Source organism: Anastrepha obliqua, chromosome 5, assembly GCF_027943255.1.
Source record: "Anastrepha obliqua isolate idAnaObli1 chromosome 5, idAnaObli1_1.0, whole genome shotgun sequence".
Lineage (NCBI taxonomy): Eukaryota > Metazoa > Arthropoda > Insecta > Diptera > Tephritidae > Anastrepha > Anastrepha obliqua.
Genome location: NC_072896.1, coordinates 33,296,328 through 33,322,470, shown reverse-complemented (window position 1 = coordinate 33,322,470; position 26,143 = coordinate 33,296,328). Strand labels below are relative to the sequence as shown.

Sequence of the window (26,143 nt, the reverse complement as noted above, 5' to 3'; positions counted from 1 at the left end):
TCTCAGAACTACTAAATGGGGATGACGCGAATCCCTCCACCAATGGAGGAGTTGATCTAAGTAGTGCTTTTTCCACCGCCCGACTATGACGAGGTCTTGAGAAGTGCGGGTGCGGATGGCCTACCACCAGAGCTTTTCAAGGCTGGAGGTGATGAACTAACGAAAAGCATATAAATACTCATAGGCAAAACATGGTCGGTTGAAGGCATGTCCAGCGGCTAACATCTCTCTGACTGGGCCTTATCAGTGTGGTTTCAGGTCTGGTAAATCTACCATTCAAAAGATTTTCACACTAAGCCAAACCCTGAAGAAGGCCCAAGAGAAGCAGATCGACGCCCACCATCTTTCCGTCGAGTACAAAGCTGAATTCCACAGTACGATAAGGGATCACCTGTATAACGCCATGGCATCCTGGGAAAGCTCATCTGGCTTTCAGGTTGACCCTAACACACACCAGCGCAGTGAGAATTGGTAAAAGATCTTTCGGAGCCATTTGAAACAAAGCGCGGTTTCAGACAAGACAATCCCTAATCGTGCGATTTTTTTCTATTTGATGATGGAGAATATTATTTGCGCAGCCAACATCGACATCTCCGGCACTATTTTCTTTAAAAGTGTCATGCTGCTCGCTTATTCTGATGATATCGATATTGTTGGCATTCTTCAGCGGGCAGTCAGTGCAACTTTCTCCAGTCTTGAAAAAGAGTCCCATCGAGTGGGTCTTGCGTTAAATGAGGGCAAGACAAAGGACCTTGTGTCAGCAACCAAAAAGTCTACGCGTATTGGACAGCAGGTTGCGATTGACAATTAGGAGTTCGGCATAGGAGTTCAGCATAGACTTTGTTTACCTAGGATCCAGCAGTAACACAACAATAGGGGCTACTTAGGGCTGGATAGGTAATTGATAAGCAGAGCCCTCTCTCGATGCATGAAAAAAGCCCTATAAATCACTCATCCTCCCGGTCTTACTATATGGCGCTGAGTCCTGGATATTGACGAACACCGATGGGCGGTTATTAGAAGCTTTCGAGAAAAAAATTCTTCGCAAGATCTATGCTCCGATTTACGTGAATAATGCATATCGAATAAGATGGAACCACGACGTACAGGGGGAACTCGCAAAAAAGGACGTCCTCATCTACGTTGGAAAGACCAAGTCGAAGACGACCTCACCGCCCTTGGTGCTTCTAACTGGCGTCAACGCGCGCAATCCAGAATCGATCGGCGCAACATTTTGGTAGCGGCCAAGACCGACCCTCGGTTGTAGTTGCCAGCTAAGTAAGTAAATATGGGATTTGCCAATGTGGTCTCTTCCAGAGATAATCTTTCTGGGCGTAACTTCTCTTGCGCGTTCTTCTCGCTTTTCAAGTATATATTTTGTTCAATAGTTTCTGGCAGAGATCTTCGGCAGTCCAACGCAAATTTAGACTTAAAAGTTAATGGGAGCAGAGCACTTAAGATAAATGCATTTCCTTGTAAAGATGCTGTTTTGTGGCCGCTAAAGCCGAGTTGGTGCGTGATTACCATTCAAAAGTACACAGTTTCGAAAACCCGAGCACGAAACACCAATGGATGGAAAAAGTGTTTTATAATAGTGTTTTATAATAGCGATCCCCCTCGAAAGAAAATAGCAAACCTCTGAGTGTCGTTTTGCTCTCCATTTGTGGAAAAACATCAAGACGCATACCACAAATAGGTGGAGGAGTCGACAAAAGGCTCACAAATGGTGTAAGCGCCAATCATATTTATATATAAAGGTTCCAAGTTACTCTGCAGCTTCTATAAGTATTTGAAGAACACTAAGGCGATTTAGCAACGCAAGCCTTGGGGGTGGACTCGCGAAAGTATGTTCTCTTCAACTCTGCTAAAAAGCTTTCAGCTCTCTGTATAAATGACTACACTGCCAAGTGTACAGACCCTCTTTTCCCACCTGTCTGTGCTTGAAATGCTTTTGTTGGAGCAGAAAACTAAAGTTTGGAGTTGGTACCGAATTTAGTGCACCACAGACCGTACCATCTTACAAGAAAAAATAATAATAATAATTCTTATTACGGTGTTAATTCTAAAATGTTTTTGCAATGCACTTTCGAAATTTTTTTTAGGCGGAACGGAGGAGTTGCCTTTCTACATCTTTCGTCACATCTTCGACATTTACAGGCCGATCTTAAAGGCGATGTATTAGGAAAGGAGTATTTGAAGTGAACGACCTTTCAAATAAAAACTAAAATGGTAGCTTAGAGGCAAAAACATAGATATGTCAGATATAAAAAGACCATCCCTACATTCGGCAATAAAAAAAATTATTTAAAATAGTTGTACAGGGACAATCAGAATACCTCCCTAAGAGAAATCTAAAGGTTTTCGGCGAGCTTTAATTTACGGCCATTACGCTCGTCCTAAAGCGGAGTAGTTGAGGTGAATGAGTTTTGCAACGTCTCCTCGACACAAAAACAACGATCTATCACACATTAAGATCCGACCGTAAATGTCGAATATATTACGAAAAATGTAGAAGACTCTAAATTTTTTTTTCGAAATTGCCTTGCAAAACTACTTGAAACTCAGCAGTGTACGGCAATCTTCTTTCGGTACTACATACTTAGAGCTGACGATCTGTGGAACTCGAAAGAAATACGCCGATACAAACTACTCATGAAATCAATTCACTCATACCGAATCACGTACTTAACATACAACACCAAAGTGATCCACAATGAAAACCGATTTTTGTGTAAAATTGACATTAATAGGAAACGTACCGGCATTTGGTGTAAAATAAATTTCAAGAATAGAAAAATACAATAATACGAAAATATTAAAAATCCAAATCATTTTGAATAAAAGAAACGCCTAAAGTTACTGATAAATATATTTGTTTAAGCTCCTGTCTTTACTATCAAATGTCTACTAACTAAGATAATCTAATAAAAATCAAGCCAGAATATATCATAAAACAAAAATATTTTCAAAAAACCTCAAATTCAAACTCAAGCGAGCAGCCATAAAGCAACAGCAAAATGAGTGCCGTACAACAGGATATGTTTCTGCTGGACTGTCCCACCTACGAGGACTATTTGGACACATTCATTACGTGCAAAGACATTCACTTTCTACGCAACATACGCTTCTGTCGTATGCTAGTCGAACTTGGTTATCGTTCGGCGTCCGAAATCTACACGCCCGAGCAGTATGAGAAGCGGAAGGCGGCCGTACAAGAATCGTTGTGGCCGACCAAAAAATCGGCAATGCTATTCAGTGAAAATATGACCTCAGACGATCCAGTACTGCTCGAGTTGGCACGGCGTGAAGAACCAAATACGCAGAAAATCATATCGGTGGGTTAGCGCTAAAAGAGTTTGTTTTCAGTTAGCGTTAAATGACGTTTCGTTTGCAGACCATCATTTTTATTAAGCATCGCTTCAAATCGGGCTTCGAAGCTTCAGGCTACATTGACTTCGAACACAGTCTGAGACAGGCAAATTTGATGGCCGAAAATTGCACCGATTGGCTGGGAATTTTCCAAGAGCGCATTCAACTACGTCCCAAGCCCACAGATCTCAGCTTCTACGATTGGCATAAGGGCACTGTGAACTATAATCATTCGGAAAACTATGCAGTTTTGCACGACGTCGAGAATGGTCTGTTGTTCATGCATCGTGGCGATCATAAAAAAATCTGTGTCGATGTGTCCCGTGAAATGTATACGAATAATTGCACGCGCGAAATGCATTTCTCGGATAAATATGGGCATGTAATATTCTACGATCATGTGATTCGAAAGAAGATATAGATTTTGCTTTTTTCCTTTTTTTTTTTGATATGATAATTTTTCTTTAAATACTTTTTGCATAATATATGGGATGAATTGGCGGTTTTTTATGCTACTTTTGAGATAATGGCGTGTGTGGTTTGTAAGCCTTTCAAGAGCAGTGGAGCATTTCAAAAGTTCATGGAAAGTTAGAGGTTTGGCACGCCTCAGCAGTTGTGCTAGCAAAATTAATGGAAACAGGTTTCCAACTCGCTTCACATCCCCCTGTCAGTTCCCGCGACGGCTTTGTGTGTCATGCACAGCGCTTTTTGTACCGATTCGTCACGGGAGATGAGAAATGGAGCCATACATCAATATGAAGGAAAGAAAGAAGTGGATGGCTCCAGGAGATACAACAAAACCGAGAGCCAAGCCGGATCTTGATCCAAAAAAGGTCAGGATATGTGTTTGGTGGGACTGAGCGGGTATGGTGCACTGAGAAATGCTCGCAAAAAATGCCAAGGTCAACAAGGTCCAGCTACACTGCATGAATGAGACTATTCGACTGAAAAGACTTGATCGACATGGTCAAACTATACTCCTTCGCGATAATGCCAGGCTCCATTTTGAAGAAGTCGTCAAAGCCGCACTTTAAGAGCTTGAATGAAAAGTCCTTCAGCAAACGCCGTATTCTCCGAAACTTGTACCGATCGATTACCATCTTTTCAGCTCCCTGTCAAACCGTATGAAAGGCGTTACCTTCGATTACAAAGAGGTCCTTAAAAAGTGGCTCAACAACTTCTTTAACACCAGACCTGCCGATATTTGGCGGAATTGCATCAACAAATTAGTCAAGACATGAGAAGAGTTTGTAAACACAACGACGAATAACCATCTACTCTTTCAACCAAGTTTTTGGCAATTGATAGATTTGATACTTCGATTCCATAAGTCTATCTGGTCGCAGAGCTGGATTCTAAGACTGAAATTACATTTAGGCTCGTTCTCACTTGATTAAGGCCAAATATTTTCCTTTCGTTTTTGTGTAAAATTTATTTTCTGAGACGTCAAGGAAATGTATAACCAATAATAAAAGGTTTTCCAATAAGAGGTGTCATTTTGATATTCAAAGAAAAATGCTATTTTTTAATATAAATTATCGAATTTTTATTTCATTATAAAGAGGAAGGTATGCCTTAATAGTGGAAAATAGCATCAGGCAAATGACCACCACGACCACGCTTACGGGACAATAATCTTTTCATGAAATTTTCCATAACCGAATTGCAAAGTGGTTGCCCTATGCCCTCGATAGCCTCACGAATTCTATCTTTGAGGTCTTGAATCGATCCTGGGCTGTTGGTGTAGACCTTCTCTTTCACGTGGCCCCGAAGAAAAAAGTCACAAGATGTTAAATCACAAGATCTCGGTGCCCAATTGTGAGCCCCTCTTCGAGAGATAACACGGTCCGGAAATTTTTCTTGTAAAAGATCAATAGTTTCGTTGCTTGTGTGGCACGTCTTGTTGAAACTAAACGTTGTCCAGATCAATACCATCCGATTCCGGCCATAAAACATCGTTAATCATCTCTCCTGTTTAACATCTAACACCTGTTATTGGAAAACCCTATACTAATATATATAATACTTACTTTCTTTTACTTTTTCATTCAACGATGCCTGAATTACGGTTATGTGAACTGCTTCATTCTACTGATGAAATACATAAGGTAGCTAATATATATACCTGCCTCACCAAAAAGTGAGCCAAGATGCCAAAATCGTGACCCTCTCAAGAGTAGGACAGCTAAAGAGTAGGTACTCAAAGTAATTCCGAGTCACACAGCACGCATACTAGCGAACAATGACCGGAAAGAACACCCACAAAACTCAAGAGTTGACGCTTTGTTAGCCTTAGAAGTTCCCTCTATTCCACCCGTTGCCGAAAGAATCACGCGACCATGCAAGTTTATGTACTTCTCACGAGGATACCACCTCAGAAGTCTTTTGTCTATCCAGCTCATCTACTAAACAGTTTTCTTCAATACCTCAGTGGCCAGGTATCCAACTGAGCCTAAATCAAAGAATTTGGAAATGATCGAAAGAGAATCCAGGGCATTCCCCGACCAGTGTTGAGCACACCATTATCGAGCCCTGGGCTCTAATTACCGCTAGCTGTGGCTGAGTAGGAATGTCATCTTAGCGGCTTTCTTTGCTAGGTGTTTTATTTGGGCCCAGAAGGTTAGTCTTGAGTCCAGTCATAAGCCTAGGTGCTTTAGGACCTTGTTATGGTTAGCGTATTTGAGCAAGATTGCATGCTAACTTCTAACGGCAGATGCTTCTTGGTTAAAAGTATTAGTTCCATTTTCTCTTTATCTAATTTAAGGCAACGTGAATTTCGCCACATTTGTGTCGGTATCATAACTTGGTTAAGTTTTCTAGCTTCTTCAAGGTTTCGTCTTATGATGATAGCGGCGATATCATCTGTGTATACGATTAGAAAAGTACTATCGGGCATTTCTATATTGAATGTCACGTCATAACTAGTGTTCCACAAGTCGGGATGGAGAATTAATCCGTGGGCCACTCCGGATGGGACGTCTATACAACGGGGTTTGATAGACGAGTTTGCGATCTCGCAAGTAATTCCTCATTATACGCTGAAGGTATGCCGTAATTTTGAACCTTCGATCTAAGGCGGCTGACATGTCCGCCCATCTTACGCTATTGAAAGCGTTCCTTACATCTAAAGAGAAGAGTCGGCATAGTGTAACATTTGGAGGCAGGACATAGCAAACGGCATGTTTACGGATGGCCCGAAGTTAGACGAAAGAGTTGGTGGAGGATCATTCTGCGAGGAGCTCACCATCAAGCTCAAACTTAAGCTTCCGGACCTCGGTAGTGCTTTCCAAGCGGATGTAGCCACAATTAAGGAAGTAGTGGATTGGTTGATCGCTTCTATAATTACTGTAAAGGAGGTGAACATCTACTCCGACAGCCAAGCGGCAATTAGTCTTGAGCTCGTTGCTTGTGCGTTCGAAAATATTCGGGGAATACCTGACTTCTCTCTCGATTGCATCGGAATACTTCGATATTAGGCTCATTTGGATTGAGAGGATTGGAGTTCCCTCGAGAACCTGTGGTCTGGCCCTTGCGCCAACTCAGCGAGCGCTGGGCTAGTGCGCAAACGTCAAAATTACGAGATCCTTCTGGCCACGGGTAGATCAGCGGCGCTCGAGGCAACTTCCTAGACTAACAAAGCTGCAGCTATCGAATTTGGTGTGTATGCTTACCGGACATTGTCCGTTAGGTGTCCATGCGGCGTGGCTTGGGATTGCATCAAATCCTTTCTGCAGAAACTGACTGGAGGACGAGATGGACTCATCTCAGCAGCTTCTTTTCAGCTGCCCTGCTCTCGTCGGGCAGAGCTTTAGACATCTGGGCTCTCACTTTTTCGCTACACCTGCGGATATTGCGGGTTTAAGTATCACACATCAGGTGAAATTCATCAGTAGCCTGAAGCGATTGAAATTTGAATAGGTCAAGCCAATGAGCACCAAGAGATTTGGTGGCTCCAAAAAACTCAGGCTAAAAAGCCCATTGTATTTAGAGCTCTGGAATGAGGGTAGATAGTCAAGGAGGAAATGAGAAGCCTGAAACGGTTATTAAAAACGTAAATCACGACTGTTGGTCGTCATCCTCTATTCCAAAGCCCCTTCTTCCTTTTTCTTCTACCTGACTGGTTTCTTCCCTTCTCCTTTCTCCTTCACCTCCATTTTTCCATTTTTTGTCCAAGTGGGCCCCTCGCAAGGGCAGCCATCTAACCTACATCTAAGGTGGCACAGAGGACTATGCTTCTGGATAGAATACTGCCCTGTTACACTCCTCCTCCTTTTCAGAATTCTTAAAACCAAATGTAAGTGTGTCTGATGAGCTAATGAGCTGCTTCCCTGTTGGCAATATGAAAATAATTCTAAAGAAGGTTAGCGGATGCTTGATTCTTGGCCACTTGCCAGTTTTCAAATTTGTCTTATTCCATTTTGTATATTATATAAACGCTTGTATGTATGTATGTGTGCCCGCATTTTTACTATCTACTCAGCGTATGTAGATTTTACGATTTGTTTAGAATGCGTCGAGCAAAACAGAAGCAATCATGTAAAGGGTGTTTATTTGTTATTGTTGTGTTGTGGCAGTACGGTCAAATGAAATATTTAAATAAATAAAAGCAAATCAAGTGAATAGAAAAGACGCGAAAAATCTGTGTTAATCTCTGAGTAAAATGAGGACAATGACGCTCCTTCATATTTATGCTTTTGTCGCCTTTTAACTCGACTGTCGGCGTATGCGAAATTTCACATTAGTCAGTGGCTTTCAATTTGGCCGTCGATTTGTGTCTTAATGTCGAATATCTAAATTTAATTTTAGCATTAATGGGCACAATAGTGGCTGAGTGCGCTGCATTTCGGTTTGAATCTTTTAATGCAACGGTTGGTAAAAATTTTTAAAGTGCGCGTAGTGCAAAGGCAAACATCTTAAATAAATACAAAAATTAAGTGCATTTTTGGGCCGAAAAATTTTCAATTCTCTACTTTAGTGCTTCGCTGGAAATATGTATGCTAGTTTTTAAATTGTGAAAATTTACTTCAATGAAAATTTCTTTGGTGCATTTAATTTTCGCGCTACTTTGCGCCATCGCCCACACCGCCGACCGGCCACAATTCAATGTCGGTAAGTGTGTACGCTAATTTATGCTCTAGTTAATGTATTTAGTTTTTCACCAATAACCTTGAACTCAACTGCATCCATGCAACAGGAATAATTTTCGCTAGTAGAAATGATGACACCGAAATCGCCTTCCTCACCGCCATCGAACGCGCCAATGTAGTTGAGCGCAGCTTCGAATTGGTGCCCATTGTGGAGTACGCCAATACCGATGATAGTTTTATTGTGGAGAAAACAGGTCAGTTGCCGTTATATGCATTCCACACACACATTTTTTATCAATATTATTTATTTATATGAAATATTCTGCGTAAAAATTTCATTTTTCTGCAAATAGTCTGCAAATTGATTGCGCAAGGCGTTATTGCTATTTTCGGGCCCAACACAGCAGGCGGTACAGGTATGTATGTGCAAAAAGAAACAACGCATTAACATGTGAATAAATACATGTGTGTGTGTGTGTGTGTATGTGCATATGTATGTAAATGCAGTACAACATTCCATCACACATACATACATATATGTGTGTGTACGTGTGCTAGAGCAAATTCTCTGCTCTGCTGCGGCGGTTGATTGTTGATAAATCAGTGTAAGTGAAAGCACACACATACATACATGTACACATATATATATACTCGTATATATATACATATGAGTATGCATATGTGCATGTAGTATATTTATAGCTCCCCTTGAAATTTGCTAACCCACTTACCTACAATATACCGGCATTGTCAGCACGTGCTGCACAGTCATGGCGAAAGTAATAAGCACCGAAAAAATTTCAAAATTAAAAATTTGGCTTTTTGTTTCTAATCTCTTTTCATACTTGCCTATACAGCAAATGAACGAGAAGAGTAGTACAAATATAATTTTATTTACATAACGGGATTTCGGGATCCCGTTATTGCCATTCCGTGATTTAGGTATTAATTATTTTGGAACTTAAGTTGAAAAAAAATGTATCAGTATTTTCGGGATCTCTTTATAACAATCCCGAGATTTCGACACTAGTCCCGGGATTAAGATATTCATTATTTTGCAACAATTTAAGTCAAAAACCGACTCAATTCGTACTTACGCTCTCGCGAAAGGACTCCAGAACTATTATAGATATGCTAACAGGTCATAATCGATTGGCTGCACAGGCGTACAAGATAGGACAAATGCAGGAAATGCAGAGAGGATGTTGAGGAAACTTTAGAACACCTTCTGTGCGTTTTTCCGGCATTATTAAAAACGCGTTTAAAATGCCTGGGAGCCCCATTGTTTGAGAGTCTGGAGGACGTCTCAAAAGCGGATCTCCCAGTGCTGCTTAGATTCGCAAAAAGCGAGGTCGCAGTATTTATAGAGGTCGGCCTCCATCTGGTATCACGAGGGACCAAAAGGTCTATGAGTGGCTTGTTGCCAACCAGGCTAACCTGACCTAACCTCTAAGTCAAAAACTATTATATATATGTATATAATTGGCGCGTACACCCTTTTTGGGTGTTTCGCCGAGCTCCTTCTCCTATTGATGATGTGCGTCTTGATGTTGTTCCACAAATGGAGGGACCTACAGTTTCAAGCCGACTTCGAACGGCAGATATTTTTTATGAAGAGCTTCTTCATGCCAGAAATATACTCGGAGGTTTGCCATTGCCTGCTGAGGCGCGACCGCTATTAGAAAAAACTTTTTTTCATTTTGGTCTTTCACCGAGATTCGAAACTACGTTCTCTCTGTGAATTCCGAATGGTAGTCACGCACCAACCCATTCGGCTACGGCGGCCGCCGCATTAATATTATTTTAGAGCCCTCCCACCATGAAATAAATAAGAAATAATAATGCGCAGACCGCACTCAACGCAGACGCCACTACCCTAACCATATCACCGTTCTGGCATTGCTTGATCTACAAAACACCTATAACAGCTTGCGAATGGATAGATGGATATAATAAATGCACTACAAGAAAGATTTCAAATACTTGCATACCTACATACCTGCTAAGGATTCTCCAGAGCTACCTGAGTGAGCGGGAACTGCTGTGCCACACACCAGATGGGCAGGAAATAAAAGCGGTAACGTCTGGCGCATAGAAATGCCAGAAGATACATATCACGTGGGATATGCGGACGATATAAGCGCAGTCACACCAGTTCGAGACACTGAGGTCGCTAGGAGGACGCTTAATTAAGTTATGATAACGGCGCAAATATGGCTTGAGGATCATGGCCTGGAGCTCGCCAAACATTATACCGAAGTCATCCTAATGACACAAGGCCAGCATGCAAATAGGCGACACATACCTAATGACCCAAAAAGTAGAGAAATACCTAGGTATTAAACCTGACTGCAGACTTACTTTCTAGGTCCAGATACGGCATGCGGCTACCAAAGCAGCAGAGATCACGGGAAGGTTAAGCAGATTAATGGCAAACGTCAATGGGCAAACACAGAGCAAAAGAAGGCTAATCATGGCGGCCACAAACTCAATACTTCTGTACGGCAGTGAAGTATGTGGAGGTGCGCTAAACTGCAAAGCCAAGCACAAAGCACTGGAGGCTGTGCAACGAACAGCAGCAGAGTTGCCTCAGCCTACCGCACTGTCTCAGGCGCAGCAATTTTCGTGATCAGCGGGCAGATACCCATACAAGAAGAAACACCTCATCACTAGCGGCGCGTAACCGATATGCCAAACCATGCTGCGGTGGCAAAGCCGATGGGACACTGAACCGTGTGGCAAATGGACGGCGAAACTTATTTCAGATATACATACCTATATCACATGGGCAAAGTAACCGATTCTAAGTATATATACTGCGAAGCGCTGAGCGATGACGCTGAACACACGTTTTTTTTTGGTGCGACTGATGGCTCGTGGAAAGAAATGCTCTGAGGGAGCAGGTTGGCGACATCGCGCCATGCAACATAATCAGCAAAATGCTCGACCGCGAGGACAGCTGAAACGCGATAAAGGAATACATCGAGAACGTACGAGAACGAAAAAAAGATTGACCTCGACAGAGTCCAACAAAGCGAAGCACAGATAGAGACACAAGAAGAGGAGCCTATAGCATGAAAGCTTGTTACAAATATGGTGGACCCAGACGTAGGTGAATAGAATTGGTCCTTTATGGATGCCGTTCTGGGCCCTCCCGAAATAATAAAACAGTCCCGGGAAGGGTGTCTCCCCAGAAGGAGAGGAGGGATCGTTTTAGTGGCCACACCACACGACGCAGTAGATCACGACGCAGTAGACGACGGCCGCTGTAATTAAGTAAAGCATTTTTAACCCTACCGCACCACCAAAAAAAACACAAAAAAATGTCACCAAGCTTTTACTGGAAATCAGCTAGGGATGTAACTTCCAACGCACTTACCCACTAAAAAGATGTCGCAACCAAAAACATTTTTATGACGCCAGTCTTGTTTATTTTGGACTTCACCTTGTAGTTTGACATTAGTCACGCGTGATCTGTCAAAAAACGCTATTACCAAAAGTACCCCCAATATGAACGCCCTTTCACCCTTTACATATAAAGGGTGGTTAAGTTTTAAGGGCCGGTGTTGATTTTGAATAAAATACAATTTTTTTAGAAAATTACTATCATTTCTCTTTATTATGATAATATTGGTATGACTCAATTACGTGTACAACAAAATATCGGCCAAATGGCCGCCGCGATCTCGGCGACACACCTCCATCCGATGGTCCAAATTTTTTCGATGACACTGAGCCATAATTGAGGTTCTATGCCGTTAATGTGCCGAATTATCTCATCCTTTAGCTCTTGAATTATTGCTGGCTTATCGACGTACACCGTTTCCTTCAAATAACCCCAAAGAAAGAAGTCCAACGGTGTCAAATCACATGATCTTGGCGGCCAATTGACATCGCCACGACGTGAGATTATTTGGCCATCAAATTTTTCGCGCAAAAGAGCCATTGTTTCGTTAGCTGTGTGACAAGTGGCACCGTCCTGTTGAAACCACATATCGTCCAATTCGGGCCATAAAAAGTTCGTTATCATCTTACGATAGCGAACACTATTCACAGTAACTGTCTCTCCGGCCTCATTTTGGAAAAAATACGGCCGCCGGCCGATAAACAACACCAAACAGTCACTCTTTGTGGGTGCATTGGTTTTTCGGCAATCACTCTTGGATTATCATTCTCCCAAATGCGGCTATTCTGCTTATTGACGAATCCACTGAGGTGAAAATGTGCCTCATCACTGAAGATGAAGTGCGCGATATGCATTTTGATTTGAACGCCCGTTTTCATACAAAGCCTGAATAACTTTAACGCGTTGCTTGATTGCGTGTCTTTCCATGGTTCAAATTGAGTTAGTCTGAAATTGAAAAATGTCAATTGAAATGCAGAAAACAACTTGACGTTTAGGTGAGGTTCACATTCAACATCGGCTCATGAAATTTAACCACCCTTTATATAAAGAAAGTTAAAAAGGGATGAGTTTCTTGTAAACCAACGTGACTGCTCGTTATCTAATATAGTAAAATATTAATTAAAACTCAATAAATTTTTCACTCTAAATTTCCAGACATAGTTACCAACATATGCAACACGCTCGATATACCGCACATAGTTTTCGATTGGTCGCCCAGTGAGTCGCTTTCCGATCGCGAGCACACTTCCATGACACTCAATGTGCATCCGAATAATATTTTGCTTTCACGCGGCATGGCTGAGATATTACAAAGTTTCAATTGGCGCAGTTACACCATCGTCTATGAAACGGAAAAGGGTTGGATTAATTCAGGCATCAAATATTTGCAAACCCCTCATAATTTATACACTTTTAGAGCTGCAACAATTACAAGACGTGCTGCAGGTGGGTGAACCCGAAAATAATCCAACAACGTTACGCCAATTGGGTGAGGGCCCCGATTATCGTCCATTTCTGAAGAATATAAAATTGTCTAGCGATAACTGTATGATACTGCACTGCGCGACGGAGAACATTTTGAGCGTTTTAAGGCAAGCTGATGAGTTAAAAATGTTGGGTGAATATCAGGTGATTTCGCATGTGACTAAATATTATTTCACGCAACACATTTCACTGGATTTCTTCTCTCTGCACAGAGCGTTTTCATCACCGCACTCGACACACACACACAGGACTTCAAAGAATTGCTCTCAGTTTCAGCCAATATTACCACTATACGATTAATGGATCCCACCGATTATAAGGTGAAGAATGCGGCACATGATTGGGAGGAACGTGAAAACCGTGAGAAACGTTATTATCGTGCTGACCCATCAGTAGTTAAGGTAAGACTTGAAATTAATTCCGTAAAGTTAGTCTTTGTTAACTAAATTTTTGTAACGGTTTTATGTTTTTCTTTTGCATTTGTATAGACAAATATGATCTTGGCTAATGATGCTGTTGCCATGTTTGCAAAAGGGCTTGCTGAGCTGGATATTGTCGAGAAGCTTAGTCCACCGAAATTGGAGTGTCGTAAAAACCGCGCTTGGCCGCATGGGAAACGCATCATTGAGTTCTTGAAAGCGGTAATATTTTTTTTCAGTTGATTATTTACGATTTGTCTGCTTTGAAATCCTGTTTGAAGTCCAGATTAGGTTATTTTGACTGAAGTATCGGGTGTCAGAAAGCTGTGAGCCGCATTCGCTAAGAATAGACCAAAGACATATTCGAATGTGACTTTCTCAGCAACATTTAGAGCACTTTCGAAAGGATAAAGTGGATTTTGAGCATCGATACATCACTATGGATGAGACTTGGGACTATCATAAAGAGGATAAGTTAAAACGAGAGTCTAAAGAGTGGCTCGTTTGTGTCAAGAAATCGACCGAGAAGGTCAATTTATTGGAACGCAAAAGAAATTTTGTTTGTGGATTACTTGCAAACTGGTAAAATAATATAATAAATTATGAATATTATTGTAGGCCAGCTTAAGGAAAAAATTCGTGAGAAAAGACCCAGTTTGCAAAAGAAAAGAAATTCTTTTTCAACAGGCCAATACACCGTCTCACAAGAGCATTTTGACAATAGCTAAAATCCATGAATTAAAGTTCGAATTATTCGAGCATCCACTATATTCACCATATTTGGCCCCTAGCGACTTCGATCTGTTTCCAGACCTAAAATAATTCATGCGTGGAAAGTGTTTTTCATCAAACAAAAGTTCTGAATTTAAAAGTGGCCTCACCAGCCTTGAAGACGATCCACGACAAGGACGTTCAAAAACAGCAACAACACCAGAAATTGTAGAAAAAATACAGGATATCATATGGGAAAATAGTCGAGTGAAAAAAACTCTACATATGTAGAGTAGTGATAGTACAATCGCAAAAAATAGAACTTTGATACTACGAGTCACGGTTGAGAGAATACCACTACTCAGCCCTCAATTAATTTGGCAGTCATTGAGTTGACATAATTGCAGAGTGCTCTTTTTTTGTGTTCAACAAACTTTTCTCTTTCTATTTTCTTCTCTATACCCTTTCTTGTTTACATTAACCTAACCTAACTTTTCATTTGTGTTCGCAATAACTAACTATTTGTACTTCCACGAGGTGCAAGTAACTAAACATAACCTCGATCGCGGCAGTTGTGCCATGTCTCGGTCTTTTCAAAAGACCCTCGAATATAGCGGCCGCCGTAGCCGAATGGGTTGGTACACAGAGCAAACTTTCGATTCAATTTCTGGCATGAAAAAGTTCCTCTTAAAACACCACTTGTCGTTCGGAGACGTCCCAAAACTGTAGGTCCCTCCATTTATAAAACAACATCAAGACGCCTGTCCAATATAGGGGGAGCACAAGGCGCCAGACGAAGATTTTTCTACACAGTTACATACTCCATCTTGTTTTATGCCGCACCAATATAGTCCCAAGCTCGAGATATGCACCTGCGCGATGCCAGATGTATATAGGACAAGCGCGAAGCCTGCGCCTATAGGACAGTATCCGAAAACGCAATCTGTGTTATTGCCCGAAAAATTCTTTTGGATATCTCTTGGACAGGCGCAAGAGCTTCAAGATAGCAGAAATGAGAGGAACGAAGCTCAACACCTCATGAATGAGTGGCAACGAAGATTGAATTCATCCTCCACTGGTCGCTGGACACGCTTGCTCATCCCGTACGCCGAGACATGGTTGTATTGTAGATATGAAGAGACTTTTACCTAGCACCGTTTCTGACTGATCAGGAATGCATTCAAGTTCATCTGCACATATTTGGTCTGGCTGCTTCACCATATTGGCCCACCCACCTTGAAGAGCTCGACGTCGCGAAGCTTGTTCTGTTCCACAGGTTCGCAAGAAGTTAACCCTAGTATGTAGAATATAACCGAGTGTATCTGATCTAATAAGCATAAGGTTCGATGAAGAAAGGCTAAGAAAGGAACTGTTTCAACAGCCGCAGCTACAGACTGATAGTTATGAAGCCTGATCCTATATTAATTTAGAAGCAGAGTCCAGTGGAGATCAACAAGAGACGAACTGGCGACAATCACAGACGCCCGAGTTTGACACCCACGACTTAATCAAGACAGTATTGTTGTTGTTCCTTTTCCCATCTACAGTGGAAGCAAATGGAGATTATCTTCGATGCATTACCGTCCCGGGCAGAGGGCCTGGACGCAGGTTTATGTTTCATTTGGCACTTTCATCCCATGGGTCGTTTGCGTCCGGCGCTTATTACTACTATATAACGCCAGCAAAAAATTAGAAAAAATTAGAAAAACTTCATAAGGTATCTATCATAACCAAATGTTGTGAAACATGCACCGTGCAGTAGTTTCATAAAAAATCATGATTTCTGAACGAATTGGCCGGACACGAACGACCCATCGATATGGAATTAAATATTATCCGAAACTCCAAGTGATCTACTTCTCACAAGTGTGAATGTCACAGAGAATGTGAAAATCCCAATCCCTCAATCGCTCTTTAATTATAAGCTACCCGACCATGATGAGATGCGAATAGCGATTACGGGGGTAAAGAACAAACCGCGGGAGCCGACGGACTGTCGTCTGAGCTAGAAGCTGATAAGGTGCATGCATCAGCTCCTATGCAAAATATGGTCGAATGAATTCATGGCTATCGATTGGAATTTAAGTGTGCTCTGTCCAACCCTTAGAAGGGTGATCCTGCGAGCTGTGCAAACTACCGCGGAATTAGTTTACAAAATAGCGCATATAAGGCTCTAGCGAAGGCATTGTGTAAAAGGCTGAAGCCCACCATTCACCAACTGATTGAACCTTATCAGTGTGGCTTTAGACCTGGAAAATCCACAATCGGCCAGATATTCACAATATGCGAAGTTTTGAAAAAGACTCATGAAAGGAGAATCGACACACACCACCGTCTAGTACAGAACTAACACAATAACACGCAAAACTGATGCAATACCAGCAGCAATATCAGCTCGGTCAGGATTGAGAAAGACCTCTTCGAGCCATTTAATACCAAACGAGGTTTCAGTCAGGCTGACTCTCTATCTTTTTACCGAATCGGAAACTCGCTACTGTTTACTGCAGCAGATTCGTTAACAGAGCATTTCGCTTTTTGTCTGCTGTGGTAGCTGGTGCAATGTAGTAATCCAGGTAGCGAGAAGCAGAAAAACTTGCGAGAAAGCGTACTTCAGTACCCCTCTCGACTACCTAGACGGCATTAGGCATGCCAGTCTCTTTCTACAAGCACAGGATTATAGAATGCTTCCTCAAATAATCTTGAACGACAGGGAAACATATTCATGTGGTTCTATTCTAAGTAGAACAGAAATAGTCATAGCCATGCAGATTATTCCCAGGTCATATTCTGATCCGGAGACAGCAGAATGGCGTGCAATATCTGGAAAACCTATTTTGGCGAAGAGGATGCAAAAACTGTCAGGCAAATATAGTTTGACTGACCCACACTATGTAGGAGAAGAGCCGAATTGTACACTTTGAGCCCAGCTATCTCATCCTTACCTAAACCCAGACTGGAAAAGCAAACTCTACTGCTGAATAAATTGGAAGTACCTGGACGGCGAGCTTCTGGAAGATCTGGATGAAGGAGAGTGTCCTCAGAAAGCCTACAAATATTGTATATCGACCCCAATGCCTCAGTGGTTGTAGGGGGTCATTGTTAAATCGTGTATGAAGAACATTAGATTAACCAAAATCGTTTGCTTAACGAAGGGAATGCTGGGTCCAATGCTTACTAGGTGAATACATCCAACGCTCCCTACAAATTCGATCTCGTATCGTACTAAACGTTTTTTTTTTCGCTCTCTCTCTCGTCTCTTAAAAGAGATACAAGACAGTAACAGAGTAGATAAGTCGTAGGTTGTAAACGCACCGAGAGTATTCGTATAAGAAAGAACCGAAAATAGATCCTTTCCTTTTTTTATAAATCTTAATAACTGCAACTCCTCTTTACCGTTTTTCTTTAGCGTCCCCTAGAAGGCGCCACAGGTCGCATCGGTTTCAACCAGCACGGCGAACGAAACTTCTTTACTCTACGCTTTATGGAATTCACACCCAGTGGTTTTCTGGAATTATCTACTTGGGATCCGGTAAATGGCTTAGATTCAGTTGAAAAAGAGGATGCCAGTGAGAAGCGTGTAGGTGAGAAGCTTTCGAATAAAACTTTCATAATCACGTCGCGTATTGGTGCGCCTTTCTTGTTGGATCGGTAAGAATAGGAAATTTTTTGGCAAATAAATATTTACAGCTAAAGTTCATCACTTGCAGAGAGCCAAAAGATGGCGAAATACTTCAGGGCAATGCGCGTTATGAAGGCTACTCAATGGATTTAATTGATGCCATAGCCAGACTGCTGAATTTCAAATATGAATTCGTGTTAGCGCCAGATGGTAAATACGGTAGTTTTAATAAACTAACTGAAAGCTGGGATGGACTGGTGAAGCAGCTTTTGGATGGCGTAAGTACCAGGCAATGAGCTTTAATGCTTACGAAAATGTTTATAAACCTTCTTCTTTATTTGCTAGAATGCCGATCTGGGCATTTGCGATCTGACCATGACCTCAGCGCGTCGCCAAGCTGTCGACTTCACACCACCCTTCATGACACTGGGCATTAGTATCTTATACGCTAAGCCCGAGCAGCAACCGCCAGATCTATTCTCTTTCCTCTCACCATTTTCTTTGGATGTATGGGTTTATATGGCCACCGCTTATTTGGGTGTGTCGCTATTGATTTTCGGTCTATCACGCATGGCGCCCGCAGACTGGGAGAATCCACATCCCTGCAAGGAACCAGAAGAGGTGGAAAATCCTTGGTGCATGTCGAATACGACATGGTTGGCAGTCGGCTCCATCATGGGTCAGGGATGTGATATATTGCCTAAGTGAGTAGAAGAGCAGAGACAGAGCTTCATTAAAGCTCTACCCAACTCATGAAACCTACTTTATCTTTTCTTAACAGAGCTGCTTCGACACGCCTCGTTACCGGCATGTGGTGGTTCTTTGCCTTGATGATGTTGAACTCCTATACCGCTAACTTGGCTGCCTTTTTGACAATGTCGAGGGTGACTTTTTACATAAAGTCTTTCTGCGTACAACATTCAAAGTTCTATTTTCTTTCTACAGATGGAGAGTTCGATTAAGAGCGCCGAAGATTTGGCGACTCAAAGTAAAATTAAATATGGCACTTTATTGGGCGGCAGCACAATGGGTTTTTTTCGGGTGAGCGCATTGCTTTGAAAGCGTTAGCTTGAGAGCTTTCACTTTTAACTAGAACTTTTGCTCATTTTCTTGTTTTTCCCCACAATCAGGACTCCAATTTCACCACCTATCAACGCATGTGGACTGCCATGGAAACAGCTCGTCCTTCGGTATTTACCAAAAATAATGACGAAGGCAAGGATCGCGTACTCAAGGGCAAGGGACTTTATGCTTTTCTAATGGAGTCGACTACACTGGAGTATATAATTGAACGTGATTGTGCTCTAATGCAAGTGGGCGGTTGGTTGGACTATAAAACCTATGGCATTGCAATGCCGTTTAGTGAGTATCTTGATTGATACCGATGCTTGGAGTTTTAATGATTCGAAATATGGTATATTCGTGCGTAGATTCCCCATATCGCAAGCAGATTAGCGGCGCTGTGTTGAAGCTTGGTGAATCGGGTACGCTGTCCGAATTGAAGCGCAAATGGTGGAAGGAGATGCATGGCGGTGGTTCGTGTTCGCAAACGGAGAGCAGCAGTGATGACACTCCCGAATTGGATTTGGAGAATGTGGGTGGTGTATTCTTGGTGCTGGGCATTGGTCTACTCACTGCTATTCTTATCGGGATGTGTGAATTTTTGTGGAACATTAAAGCGGTAGCGATTGAAGAAAAGGTATTTGTTTTATAAAATTCAGTTTTATCTTTTTCCCACATTTTTTAATTAAGTTTTTCTTAATCGCTTTTAATTTTAATTATTTATTATTAGTTTCATTTTTTATTTTATTTATTATTATTTTTTTTTTTTTGGTATTTTAGGCTATTTTTATCTTTTATTATTTTTTTATTGCTATTTTAGGTTATTTTTTATCTTTTTTTATTTAATTTTTATTCCTTTCATTTCTTTATTTTGTATTTTTTTATCTTAGTTTATTTTATTTTGCTTTATTTCCTCGTAAAAAACCATTTGCCGTTCGGCATCCGCTTACAACTGTAGATCCCTCCATTTGTGAAACAACATCGAGACGCACACCATAAATAGGAGGAGGAGCTCGGGCAAACACCTAACAAAAGTGTGCGCGTCAATTATTTGTTTATTTATTTCTATTTTCATTCATTTATATATTTTTATTTTATATTATTTTTTTACATAATTTAATTTTTTTATTTCTATTAATTTTTTATGTTGGTTTTACTCTATGCTATCCAATTTTTTCTGCTTTTGATGTTTTTAACATTTTATTTTGTTTATTTTTGGATTTGTTTTATTTTACTTCAAGTTATCTTACTTTACTTTATTTTATATAAATGTTTTTTTTTTTTATTTTTAGTAACGTTTTTATTTTGTTTTACTGTTTTCTTGTTATTTTTATTTTACCTTATTTCTATTTTTTTTTGTTTATTCCTCTTTATTCAATTTGATCATGTATTAATATTATTATTGTTACTAGCACTAACTTTTTATTTTTCAGTTAATGAAATTTTTTATTTATATTTTGTGTTCTTTTTATTGCTTGTATTTATTTTAGTTTTTTTACTTTATTTTATTTTTTGTTATTTAACTTAAATTTATTTATTTTATATACATTTTTTCGTTACTTTTACTTTTATTTATATTTTTTTGATTTTGTTTTACTGTATGCCATACGACTGAGGAAATGGTTTTTGTTTTCTAAATAAATTATTTTAGATATAAATATTTTATATTCATTATTTTAACTTTTTTAATTAATATCTTCTTAATTGTTTTCAAATTAAATTTAATTTAAATAAATTTACTAATTTTTGTGTTTGAACATTTTGACTTAAATTCTATTATAAATTTTTTAATTAATGTCTTCCTAAATGTTTTTAAACTTGATTTAATTATTTTTTTGTTTTAATTTACTTTAATTTACTTTGTATTTATATTAGGTGCGCAACTAAGTTCTCGCTGTTTTTTTGATGAAGATACAACTTTATTCTGAAAAAATGGTTACAAGTGAATCATTGAAAGTATTGCCCATCGCTGACTACTACAATATTTTCCCCATCTTTCTGGTAGATCTCGTAAAACTGTTCATCTTTTGAGGCTATCCACGGATCAAGTCATTTTTTGATGTCTTCATGTGACCAGCAGGGCTAGACCATGTGCGATCGATCGGAACATCAGAGTATGCCGGGTGGGGTAGGATTTCCCATTTCAGTGTTTCCAGATAGGTTTTAACGGTTGGCAATGTGAGGCTGAGCGTTGTCATGCTGTAGAATCACTTTTCCATGCCTCTCCGCGTATTGCGGCCGCTTCTCGCGCAGTCCTGGGCTCAATCGCATCAATTGAAATCGATACCCATCGACCCAATGATGGTTTCGCTTGGTTTTAACAGTTCATAATAATAAATAACACCGACTTGGTCCCACCAAATACACAGCATAACTTTCGCAGCGTGAATATTCGGCCGAGGCGACGACGTAGAAGCATGACCGGGCAGTCCCCATGACTTTCTTTTCTTTGGATTGCTCAAATGAATCCATTTTTCATCACCCGTCACGATGCGATGAAGAAAACCCTTCCTTTTTTGCCACTGGAGCAGTTGTTCACAGGCGAAACGTCGAAAAAACAACGTTCAACATCCCTTGGTTTTAACTCACAAGGAACCCAAGCCCCCTGTTTCTGAATCATTCCCAAAGCATGCAATCGCTTCGAAATGGATTGGCGATTAACTCCTAATACTGAAGCAAGCTCTTCTTGCATTGGCACGGATCCTCATTGAGCAATGCCTCCAATTCAGCGTCTTCGAAGGCTTTGGCCTTCCTTCACGCGGACGGTCGTCAACATTAAAATCACCGTCTTTGAAGCGACGGAACCAATCTCGGTACGTTGTTTCACTTAAAGCAGCATCTCCATAAACTTTTTGTAGCTTTCATGCGCGTCAGCCGCCGTTTTTTTTCGAATGAAAGAGGAAAATCAAACACACATTATTCGGCACAAAATCTGAGATTTTCACAACACCAAAAGTATATGATACCAAAACAAAATCACTAATGTGTCGAAGTGGATTGTTTACCATATGTCTAAGCTTGGTTTATGACGTTGGGTTATGTTAGAATCGACCAGCACACACTGCTGGCGGCATCTATTGACAAACAGCGGGAACTTAGTTGCGCACCTAATATATTTTTACTTATGATTATTTATTTTTAATTATTTTGTCCTAATTGTTTTTAAATTTAATTTAATTTTTTTTTAGTTTTTTTACCTATATTTCTAACATTTTTAATTAATTTCTTACTAATTGGTTTTAAATTTGATTTCATTTTTTTTGTGTATTAATTTATTTAATTTAAAAAAATATTTTTTTTTATTTATACGTATAATTTATTACTAAAATTTCTTTCTTATTATTCATTTTTTGCTAATTATTTTTAAATTTAATTTAATTTAAGATGCTTTCCATTTCAATTCAACCGGGCTATTCGGGTCATGTTCTTCGATTTCGATGTAACTCAAATATGTTGCTCTCTGGTCAAAATAATGAGACACGTATTTTTTTGGTCGCACGAAAAAAAATTTTTTTCAAGAGTTATCGGCAATTTTGTTTTTCGGCTCAAAATCGATTTTTTTTAATGATATAAGAAAATTTTTTTTTAAATGCCCATAAAAAAATAAAATAAATAATTGGCGCGTACACTTCTGTTAGGTGTTGGGCCGAGCTCCTCCTCCTATTTGTGGTGTGCGTCTTGATGTTGTTCCACAAATGGAGGGACCTACAGTTTCAAGCCGACTCCGAACGGCAGATATTTTTATGAGGAGCTTCTTCATGGCAGAAATACACTCGGAGGTTTGCCATTGCCTGCCGAGGGGCGACCGCTATTAGAAAAATGTTTTTATTAATTTTGCTTTCACCGAGATTCGAACCAACGACCTCTCTGTGAATTCCGAATGGTAATCACGCACCAACCCATTCGGCTACGGCGGCCGCCGTATGGGCATTTAAAAAAAAAATTTTCTTATATAATTAAAAAAATCGATTTTGAGCCGAAAAACAAAATTGCCGATAACTCTTGAAAAAAATTTTTTTCGGGCGAACAAAAAAATACGTGTCTCATTATTTTGACCAGATAGCAACATATGTATTTGAGTTACATCGAAATCGAAGAACATGACCCGAATAGCCCGGTTGAATTGAAATGGAAAGCATCTTAAATAAATTTATTAATTTTTTTATTTATATATTTTTTTTGTTTCTTACTTTAATTAAATGAATTAAATTTAAATAAATTCAAATAAATTTTTTTTTTATTTATATACATATATTTTTACTTGTATTTCTAACTTTTTTTTATTAATATTTTCCTAACTATTTTTAAATTAAATTAAATTAATTAATAAAAAATTGATAAACTTATTCATACTGTTTTATATATATATTTTTAATTGCAATTCTTTTTTATTTTTTCCTTTCTTTTGTGTTTATTTTATTTCCATTTACTTTTATTAAACCTTTTGTATTTAATACTTTTTTATTTATTTATTCTAAAATTTATCTACTTTGTTTTACTGATATTCTCTCTTTTCTTGTTTTTTTACTTTTTTTATTGTTTTATTTTATTTCATATTATTTAATATTATTCCATTTTATTAAATTGTTATTATTTGTTTTATGTAACTTTATTTAACTTTATTTTATTTAGTTTTTTTACTTAATTATTTTTTCATGTATTTCATTGTTTTTATTAATATCAGTTTTCTTGACTTCGGTTTGTTTAAGTTTTTATTTTTTGTTGATTTATTTAAATTTATATTTTTAATCTTATTTTATGTTACGTAATTTTGCTTTTTTTAATTGTTTTTTTTTTTATTAATTTTTTTACATCGTTTTGTTTAAGTTTTCATTTTATGTTATTTAATTTAAATTCCCATTTGCAACTTAAGTTTAATTTTATTAGTGTTTTTGTTTTATTAGAATTCATTATGTGGATAGGGATTTGTTTTCTAATTTTTCATTAATTTCTTCGCAATTGATTTTAAATTTATTATAATTTTTTTTATTTTTTAATACATTTTTAATTTTATTATACTTTGTGTAATTTTCTTCTTGACATTTTTAACATTTTGCTTCCAATTTTTTTGTTATTATGATATATATTTACTTTGTTTTTTTAAATTTGTTTTTAATTAATTTTATTAATTTTTAATTAATCTTATTAATTTTAGTTTTCTATGTCTCTTTTTTTTAAGTTGTTAATTTTATTTAAATTTATATTATATTTCTTATCTTATTTTATATTATATTATTTTGCTCCACTTAATTTTAATTTTAATTGAATTATGTTTTACTGTAATTTATTATGTTTTCTTACTTATCTCATTTTAGATATAATTGAATTGATATTTTATCTTTTTTCTAACGTTTTTCATTATTTCTTCGCTATTGATTTCGAATTTAATATTTTGTATATATATATATTTTTAGTTTTTTATTTTATTACTTAATTTGTTTTTAAATTTTTTTTGTGTATATTGTTGTACTTTACTATATTTATATTATTATTTCAGTTTTTGTTATTTTATTTATATTTATCTCTTTCGTCCTATTTTATTTTATATTATTTTACTCAACTAAATTTTAATTTTATTTGTACCTATGTTTTTTTTATTTATTTAACTTTATATTTTTTGTTTTGTTTTGTTATTTTCACCAGATGTTTTTTTATATTGTATTTTTTTTTTTAATGTGATATTAGTTAATATTATTATTCTGTATCTTTCTTTTATTTACCTTTATTTTATTTGTATTTAATTTAATAATTATTTCTATTTATTTTCCGCCCTTTATTTATTTAATTATTAAATTTTTATTACTTTTTTACTTTATCTTATTTCAGGTTACCATAACTTTTACTTTGTTTTTCCTTATGTTTAATTTTCTTCTATATATTTGTTTTTTTGTTGTTAACGAAGTTTTTATAAATTTGCACACATTTTGTCTCTCCCAGATCTCTCTCTCGGAGGCCTTTCAATCTGAACTCTTATTCGCCTTACGCTTCTGGATACAAACTAAACCAGTACACATCGCATCGACCAGTAGTGGCGGTTCTTCCTCCTCCTCATCCTCCTCGTCCAAGTCTTCCAAGTCCACTAAATCGTCCTCTTCCTCCTCCACCTCATCAAAGCGCTCTAAACACTCATCAAAATCCTATGCCCGCTCCTTCTCTCACAGCTCGAAAAGTATCACGAATGACAAGCACGATCAGGAGAAGGATAGGTTGTCTGTGCATGATAAGCTGCGTAAGATCAGCTCTATGTTTTCACTGAAGTCTGCACGATCCGAACCATCTGTGAATAACATACACTTAGAAGCGCAACCAGCATTGAAAAGCAACGATCACCACCCCAACAATCACAATCATGCCACAATTCGCAAGAGCACGCAAATGGTACGCGAGGTGGCTCAGCAGACGACACCAATCTCAGATGAGCAGTCGGATGAGGAAGAGGAGAAGGAACAACAGCAGCAGCAGGAGGAGGTGGAAGAGCAGCCAGTCGAGCAGTCAGCACCGCAACCGCATCATCACCATCGCCACCACCATCATCATAGACATCACAACCACAATCACAATCACAACCACAACCACCATCATCAGGATCAGCAACCAGATGGCGATCAGCCGGATATGCAGCTGATCGAGCGCACTCAAAACGGAAAAGTTGGTCGTAATGGATATGCTGGCTTTGGTAATGCAGAAGTATGAAAAGGAAGTCTATGTGAATGGCAACTTCTATAGATTTTGGAAATTTTTGCGCTTATTAGTAGAATGTTTTATCAAATTTTATCGTAATTAAAAACGAATTATTTATCTACCTCTCCACTATTGCAAATCCCAACTTACCCACATAAGTATATTTAATTGTTAATTCTTTTAATGCTCTTTATAACAGGAAAGTATTATAAATACCGTAATAAAATTAGCAACGTGTGATAAGGCTTGTGTTTATTACTTTGGAACGATTTTTTATAATTTTCCAGAGATTCTCAAAAAAACA

At 38.6% G+C, this 26,143-nt stretch overlaps 2 protein-coding genes across 2 annotated transcripts; both read left to right on the top strand.

The window, feature by feature from the left end:
- Window positions 1-2,755: 2,755 nt before the first annotated feature.
- Window positions 2,756-3,854, top strand: LOC129248102 (cilia- and flagella-associated protein 299). Its single transcript, XM_054887536.1, has 2 exons — window positions 2,756-3,335; window positions 3,395-3,854. Exons 1-2 carry the CDS (start codon window positions 3,018-3,020, stop codon window positions 3,788-3,790), a joined length of 714 nt encoding a protein of 237 aa, XP_054743511.1. The 5' UTR covers window positions 2,756-3,017; the 3' UTR covers window positions 3,791-3,854.
- A 4,373-nt stretch (window positions 3,855-8,227) lies between these two features.
- Window positions 8,228-26,047, top strand: LOC129248324 (glutamate receptor ionotropic, kainate 2). Its single transcript, XM_054887821.1, has 15 exons — window positions 8,228-8,478; window positions 8,564-8,710; window positions 8,810-8,872; window positions 13,018-13,221; window positions 13,280-13,491; window positions 13,560-13,748; window positions 13,836-13,988; window positions 17,884-18,125; window positions 18,185-18,374; window positions 18,442-18,800; window positions 18,878-18,980; window positions 19,042-19,137; window positions 19,227-19,458; window positions 19,527-19,795; window positions 25,096-26,047. The coding sequence occupies exons 1-15, from the start codon at window positions 8,397-8,399 to the stop codon at window positions 25,849-25,851; spliced, it is 3,297 nt and encodes a 1,098-aa protein (XP_054743796.1). The 5' UTR covers window positions 8,228-8,396; the 3' UTR covers window positions 25,852-26,047.
- Window positions 26,048-26,143: the final 96 nt, after the last annotated feature.